Here is an 8,106-nt window from a genome sequence, read left to right on the forward strand (position 1 = left end):
TCAACTACACCATTTTGTTGTGGAGTGGCAACACAAGTTGTTTGATGAAGGATTCCTTGAGATTGAAAAAATTCTGACTGTACATTCCCACTTCCTAATTCAAAGCATTGCATGACCTTATTGTTTTTACTTTTGTGTGAAATTGTCTCTCTACCATAGTTAGGTAGGATTTCAAAATTATGAAGGCATTAGATTTATTGGCTAATAGGTAAGTCCAAGTATCTCTACTAAAATCATCCACAATGGTAAGAAAGTATCTATATCCATCATATATTGGAGCATTATAGGGACTCCAAGTATCTACATGAATTAATTCAAACACCTTTTTGGTAGAAATAGAACTTGAGGGAAAGGGGAGTTTACATTGCCTAGCCATTGGACATATAAAACAAGGAGTTGAAAAATTGATACATGAAGAAACAGAAGCAGAGGATATGTTTTTCATATTACTTAAGGGCATATGGCCTAAGCGATAATACCACAGCTTATCCTTTACATCAGAAATAGAAAGACTGAAATAAGACATAGATTTCCTACTACAAGAGTCTAAAATAGAAATAGATTTCCTACTAAAATTACTACTAGACTTAGGTAAATCCTTTGAAGCTGCTACAGAAGGCCTTGAATTGAGGATGTAGACTCCTTCTTGTTCTTTACCAATCTCCAAAGGGCTCTTCAGTGAAGGGCCTTGTAGTAGGAAATAAGAAGAAAGAGTGAAAAGAACATACTTATTGAGTTGTCTGCACAACTTGTGTACAGACAATAGATAATCTCCAGAGGGCTCTTCACTGAAGGGCCTTGTAGTAGTAAACAAGAAGAAAGAGTGAAAATAACATACTTATTGAGTTGTCTACACAACTTGTGTACAGACAATAGATTAAATCTGAAAGAGGGCATATACAACACATTGCTGTGTAGAATCGAATTAGGCATGAGTGTTACTGATCCTGAATGAGTTACCTTAACACTATAAGAATTAGGAAGTTTAACCATCATGATAAGAATGGACATTGGGCCTAACTCAACTCCAAAAGCTAGCTTATGAGGTGAGGATTGCCCAAGCCATATAAGGAGACCAAGGACCTCAAATCCCTCCGATGTGGGACAACTCAACACCCCCTCTCACGCCCAGATCTCTGGAGCGTGGACAACATAAATAGGGGCCCAACATCGGTATAAATAATTGGGATGGACCTGGCTCTAATACCATGATAATAATGGACCTTGGGCCTAACTCAATCCCAAAAGCTAGCTTATAAGGTGAGGATTGCCCAAGCCATATAAGGAGACCAAGGACCTCAAATCCCTCCGATGTAGGACAACTCAACAGTATCCTGTTTCATTAAGCCATCTCATGATTGTTAATTTCGGTATGGAAACACAAAATTAGGAGGAAAATAAAGAAAAACTGTTAGAAGAAAAAACTGGAAAAAAAACAGTAAACTATAAGAAATATTCCGAGTCCACAATTTGTTTGTGCATCCTTAAAGAATTTTAACCCCCTCACACGTTGCCAAGGTAATGGATTAAATCCTTCCAGGATGAAACGGAATAAACCTTCCTACAACAGTGGCAATACAAACTACAGGATACCAACAAACTCAAAGAACGGAGCAAAATCACACTTACGAATTTGAGAGAGAGAGAGACTGCGAATTAGAATGCAGTATTTTTAGAAAGAAGAAAGTTCTGTAATGTTTTTGGTGTATCAAAACCGAAGCCATGCCTCAAAATTTATAGGCAATTATTGGAAAAGGTGTGATGTTTGTTCTGGAAAAAGTGCCTTTTCAGAAGTTTACGCTGCCTGCCGCGGTACCACCGTGGTTACGCCAGGACCACGACCATAGTGGCCCTCTGAATCTGCAGAAGGGTTCTGGCGCAGTCCTACTGCGGTTACGCCAGGACCGCGGCCAGACTATACTTCTGAATCTTCAGCGGTGATTAATTAAATAAATTTTGTCCAAAAAATAATCTTATCGATCGATCATTTGACAAATCCAAATCCAAATCCAAAGCCAAAGCCAAAGCCGAGCCAAGCGAGCGACGACGACGGCACGAGGGTTCATTCTCTTCAACTCCTTTTAAGAGCTCTAAGAAGTGATCCCATATTTATACACACAAGTGTAGTTGTCTTTCACCAATGTGGTACAAAGTTCATGAAAAAAGCTCACTTGATTCAAATTTTCATTTCCCTCCATTTTATTTCCCACGATTTCCCAATTCACACTCTTAGACTTTAAAGCCCAATGCTTAAAGTCCAACAATCCCCCACATAAATGGGAATGTCTGTAACAAGAATGATCATCGATGTAAGTTGTGTGATTTGCAAGCAAGGATTAATTGCATCTGGATAAGTAGGTTTCCCTTTGAACTTTCCGTAGTGAGCATATGTCGGATATACTCGGTCAATCGGTAGATTTGATATCTTTGAACCGTCGAACTTTAGTGTATACCTAGACAACCATATGTCACACAATCAACCCTTAACCGTCTTTTGGTTCTCATTGTTGTGTTCGTTTCAGCCATGAACACCTCCTGGTTTCATAAGTGCGTAGAGAATTGGCCTTACAGAATTCTCATTGAAGCGGCTTCCACTTCACACTTACATAGGTGATTCCTAAACATGTAATCCTCTAGATTGACACTATTTGATAAATACCACATCAAACTTAGGTAATCATTAAAGAACGTGTAAAGTTCTATCCTTGTTACTGAACATTGTCTTCATCACGAGAAGGGACCAAAGACTTTACTTTGACAATGTTGAACCGGTCAATCACAACTTTATTTGAGCTCTTTGAACCTAGATCTCGGAAAATCCAAAATTCTAGGTAGAGTTACCGCCATGTTGACTTGTCCTCGGCTATAGTCCCATTCCTTTAGATGATTTATCAACTCCCTCTCTAATTAAACCTTTTGTAAGCGGATCCGCCACATTATCCTTTGATTTTACATAATCAATAGTGATAATTCCACTAGAAAGTAGTTGTTTAACGGTGTTATGTCTTCGTGGTATATGATGTGACTTTCCGTTATACATAACATTCCCTACCCGTCCTATTGCAGCCTCACTATCGCAATGTATGCATATAGGAACCAAAGGTTTTGGCCAGAACGGAATGTCTTCTAAGAAATTTTGTAGCCATTCAGCTTCTTCGCCGACCTTATCCAAAGCTATAAACTCTGATTCCATTGTAGAGCGAGCGATGCATGTTTGTTTGGAAGACTTCGAAGATACTTCCCCTCCACCAACAGTAAAAACATATCCACTTGTGGACTTTGTTTCTGTTGAGCCGGTTATCCAATTCGCATCACTATATCCTTCGATAATCGCAGGATATTTATTGTAATGTAAAGCGTAGTCTTGGGTATATTCCAAATATCCTAGAACTCGTTTCATTGCCACCCAGTGATGTTTGTTGGGATTACTTGTGAATCGATTAAGTTTACTTATTGCACAAGCTATATCAGGACGTGTTACAGTTCATGATATATATTAAGCTTCCCAATACACGAGCATACTCCAATTGAGACGTGTTTTCACCTTTATTCTTTATAAGATGATGGTTTAAGTCAATTGGAGTTCTTGCACTTCTAAATTCCAAGTGTTTGAATTTTTCAAGTATCATTTTCACGTAATGTGATTGAGACAAAGCTAGACCCTGAGGAGTCCTCTAGATTTTAATTCCCAGAATTACATCGGCAACTCCTAAGTCTTTCATATCAAACTTACTAGCAAGCATACACTTAGTAGCTTGAATGTCAGCAATGACTTTGCTCATTATTAGCATATATCAACATATAAGCAAACAATTACTATATGACTTGGAATGTTCTTAATGTAAACACACTTATCACATTCATTAATCTTAAAGCCATTTGACAACATTGTTTGGTCAAATTTCGCATGTCATTGCTTAGGTGCTTGTTTTAGTCCATAAAGGGACTTAACAAGTCGACACACCTTCTTTTCTTTTTCCGGAACCACAAGCCCTTCAGGTTGGTTCATGTAAATTGCTTCCTCTAGATCACCATTTAAGAAGGCTATTTTTACATCCATTTGATGGATTTGATCAATAGTACCATCGTCTTTCATTTTCTTCTTAAAAATCCATTTAGAACCCAATGTTTTGTTACCTGGAGGAAGATCAACCAATTCCCAGGTATGGTTGCTCAATATGGATTCTATTTCACTATTGACAGCTTCTTTCCAATATTGTGCTTCTGAGGAAGACATTGCTTCCTTGAAGGTACGAGGCTCATTTTCTAACAGAAAAGTCAGAAAATCTGGACCGAATGAAGTAGATATCCTTTGACGTTTACTTCTTCTTGGATTTTCTTCATTAGGCATACCATCTGTTATTTCCTCCCGAGGTCGTTTTGACTTTTGGCAGGTCACTTCACTTTCCTTTTTATACGGATAAATAGTTTCAAAGAATTCAGCATTATCTGATTCTATTATCGTATTAATGTGAATCTCAGGATTTTCTGATTTATGAACCAGAAAACGATATGCCTTGCTATTGGTTACATATCCAATAAATACACAATCAACCATTTTTGGACCTATCTTAACCCTTTTAGATTTAGGAACTTGTACCTTAGCTAAACACCCCCACACTTTGAAGTATTTCAAGCTGAGCTTCCTTCCTTTCCATTTTTCATAAGGAATGGACAGTGTTTTACTATGAGGTACACGATTGATTATTCGGTTAGCTGTAAGTTTTGCTTCCCCCCACAAGTTCTGTGGTAAACCAAAACTTATCAACAACGCATTCATCATCTCTTTCAACGTTTGATTCTTTCTCTCCGCAATTCCATTAGATTGTGGAGAGTAAGGGGCAGTTGTTTGGTGAATAATGCCATTTTCCAAACATATTTCTTCAAAAGGAGATTCATATTCGTCACCCCTATCACTTCTTATCATTTTGATCTTTTTATTTAGTTGTGTTTCAACTTCACTCTTGTATTGCTTGAAAGCATCAATTGCCTCATCTTTACTATTAAGTAAATAAACATAGCAATATCTCGTGCTATCATCAATAAAAGTAATAAAATATTTTTTCCCACCGCGAGATGGTGTTGACTTCATGTCGCAAATATTTATGTAAATTAAGTCTAAAGGACTTGAATTCATTTCAACGGACTTATAAGGATGCTTAGCATACTTTGATTCCACACATATTTGACATTTAGAATTAATGCAATCAAATTTTGGCAATACTTCTAAATTTATCATTTTTCGCAATGTTTTGAAGTTGACGTGACCTAAGCGTGCATGCCATAAAGTGTTTGACTCAAGTAAGTAAGAAGAAGCATTAACTTTATTTATAGGAACTGCTATTACAATTAGCTTAAAAAGGCCCTCATTCAGGTAATCTTTTCCTACATACACATCATTCTTACTTAGTACAACACTATTAGAAACAAAAATATATTTGAATCCATTCTTGACAAGAAGTGAGGTAGACACAAGATTCTTGCGAATTTCTGGAACATGGAGAACTTGGTTTAGAGTCACAATTTTTCCCGACGTCATCTTCAATGCAATCTTGCCAACTCCTTCAATTTTGGTTGTAGACGAATTTCCCATGAAAATTGTCTCGTCGGGTCCTGCGGGGGCATAGGAAGAAAATAACTCCTTGTTAGCACAAACATGGCGGGTGGCTCCAGAATCAATCCACCATTCTTTAGGATTTCCTACCAAGTTGCATTCAGACAACATTGCACACAAGTCCTCCATTTCTTGAGCATTTTCAACCATGTTAACTTGATTCTTCTTCTTCTTATCATTCTTTGGTGCAGGAAAATCCACGGCCTTATCCCCAGATTTTCCACAGTTGTGGCAATTACCCTTGAACTTTTTCTTGCTCGGGTAATTCTTTGGTCCAGAAGCCTTCTTTCTTTTCTTATTTTGTGGTGCCTTCTCAACAATGTTAGTCCTTATTATTGTCGAGTTTCCACGTGACTTCTTTTCAGTATTTTTGTTGTCTTCTTCTATCCTCAAACGAACAATCAATTCTTCAAGTGTCATCTCATTCCGCTTGTGTTTAAGATAGTTCTTAAAGTCCTTCCACAACGGAGGTAACTTCTCAATGAAAGCAGCGACTTGAAAGGCCTCATTTATGACCATACCTTCAATAATAAATTCACAATTAATAACACAAAAAATCTTATTAATAAAATTATTGATTCGGGTCATACCTTCAGCAAGGAGATCATGCACAATGACTTGTAATTCTTGGACTTGAGTTATGACCGACCTAGTGTCAATCATCTTGAAATTCAAAAACCTTGCAGCCACGAACTTCTTAAGTCCGGCATCCTCAGTCTTGTACTTCTTCTCAAGCACATTCCATAATGCTTTTGAAGTTTCCATGACACTATAGACATTGTACAAGCTATCTTCCAAATAACTCAAAATGTAGTTTTTGCACAAGAAATCAGAATGTTTCCATGCTTCAGTTACCACAAATCGTTCGTCATCCGGAGTGCCTTCAGCCAGGACCGGAGGATCCTCCTTGATGAATCGCTACAAACTCAACGTAGTCAGATAGAAGAGCATCTTCATTTGCCAACGTTTGAAGTCAATACCGGAAAACTTTTCGGGTTTTCTGCTGGTGCCATAGCATGAGCAGGAGTTGAACAGCTTGACGAGGCAGCAACACTCGTAACAGTAGCACCCGTTCCCGCAACATTTTCATTAGTTTGGTTTTCATTCGACATGTTTCTATAGAGTTGGAAACAAAACAGAATTTTGTTAAATCAGTGAAGTTTTGATATCTTCAAACTGAATACCAAACCAAACACACAACACGTAACAATGGTGGAGTTTTTATATACTTCAAACCCGTTCGTTTCTTATTCCGGTAAAGTTTTGTTATACTTTAAACCGAACAGAACAATTATTGGAGTAGAAAGCACGAAGGCTTTAGTCTCCAAACCAGTATACAAAATATAGATAACAGTTTAATATATATATTTCAACACAGAACCGTTAGATTTTAAAATTCCTTAAGCTTGTTAAATTTCGGTATGGAAACACAAAATTAGGAGGAAAATAAAGAAAAACTGTTAGAAGAAAAAACTGGAAAAAAAAACAGTAAACTATAAGAAATATTCCGAGTCCACAATTTGCTTGTGCGTCCTTAAGGAATTTTAACCCCTTCACACATTGTCAAGGTAATGGATTAAATCCTCCCAGGATGAAACGGAATAAATCTTCCTGCAACAGTGACAATACAAACTGCAGGATACCAACGAACTCAAAGAACGGAGCAAAATTACACTTACGAATTTGAGAGAGAGAGACTGCGAATTAGAATGCAGTATTTTCAGAAAGAAGAAAGTTCTGTAATGTTTTTGGTGTATCAAAACCGAAGCCATGCCTCAGAATTTATAGGCAATTATTGGAAGAGGTGTGATGTTTGTTCTGAAAAAAGTGCATTTTCAGAAGTTTACGCCGCCTGCCGCGGTTACGCCAGGACCGCGGCCAGAGTGGCCCTCTGAATCTGCAGAAGGGTTCTGGCGCGATATTAAATATTAAATAAATCTAAATCCAAATCCAAATCCAAGCCGAGCGAGTGACGACGGCGGCGCGAGGGTTTATTCTCTTCAACTCCTTTTAAGAGCTCTAAGAAGTGATCCCATATTTATACACACAAGTGTAGTTGTCTTTCACCAATGTGGTACAAAGTTAATGACAAAAGCTCACTTGATTCAAATTTTCATTTTCCTCTATTTTATTTCCCACCATTTCTCAATTCACACTCTTAGTCTTTAAAGCCCAATGCTTAAAGTCCAACAATGATAACTTTTTATGTTTACAACTTGAAGTTCTTGAGGTTGTCTCTGATCTTAAGGAATCTTATGATTCCAAAGTTAGATATTGTTCTTAAATCATGAAATGACCAAACTGATGCCTTGTCTCGAGTTTAAAGAATTGTCATATAGTCAAACCATTGGCCAAGCTTTCCGTGATGGTTTTTGAACTTTTGGCTCTTACAATATTGGTCTCTAATTTCATTGCCATTACTTCACTGAAGTAAAAAGTAAATGCAATCATGTTCTAAACGCATATTAGTGTTTGCTCCGTAAATGACATTT

At 37.4% G+C, this 8,106-nt stretch overlaps 1 protein-coding gene across 1 annotated transcript; it reads right to left on the reverse strand.

Annotated features, from left to right (window-relative positions):
• Positions 1-3,910: 3,910 nt before the first annotated feature.
• LOC138877289 (uncharacterized) lies at positions 3,911-6,726 on the reverse strand. Its single transcript, XM_070156886.1, has 4 exons — positions 6,595-6,726; positions 6,294-6,532; positions 5,348-5,903; positions 3,911-4,099 (listed from the first exon to the last, which is right to left on the reverse strand). Exons 1-4 carry the CDS (start codon positions 6,724-6,726, stop codon positions 3,911-3,913), a joined length of 1,116 nt encoding a protein of 371 aa, XP_070012987.1.
• Between the last annotated feature and the right edge of the window lie 1,380 nt (positions 6,727-8,106).

This window comes from Nicotiana sylvestris, chromosome 9, assembly GCF_000393655.2.
Source record: "Nicotiana sylvestris chromosome 9, ASM39365v2, whole genome shotgun sequence".
In the NCBI taxonomy this organism is placed as follows: domain Eukaryota; kingdom Viridiplantae; phylum Streptophyta; class Magnoliopsida; order Solanales; family Solanaceae; genus Nicotiana; species Nicotiana sylvestris.

Coding starts and splice junctions, on each gene's coding strand:
- LOC138877289 (XM_070156886.1), bottom strand. CDS start 6,726: ATGTCGAATGAAAACCAAACTAATGAAAATGTTGCGGGAACGGGTGCT. Junction 5,904..6,293: donor AAGAAGTTCGTGGCTGCAAG/GTTTTTGAATTT, acceptor AAATAAGAAAAG/AAAGAAGGCTTCTGGACCAA. Junction 4,100..5,347: donor AGGGCCTTTTTAAGCTAATT/GTAATAGCAGTT, acceptor ATTTTTAAGAAG/AAAATGAAAGACGATGGTAC.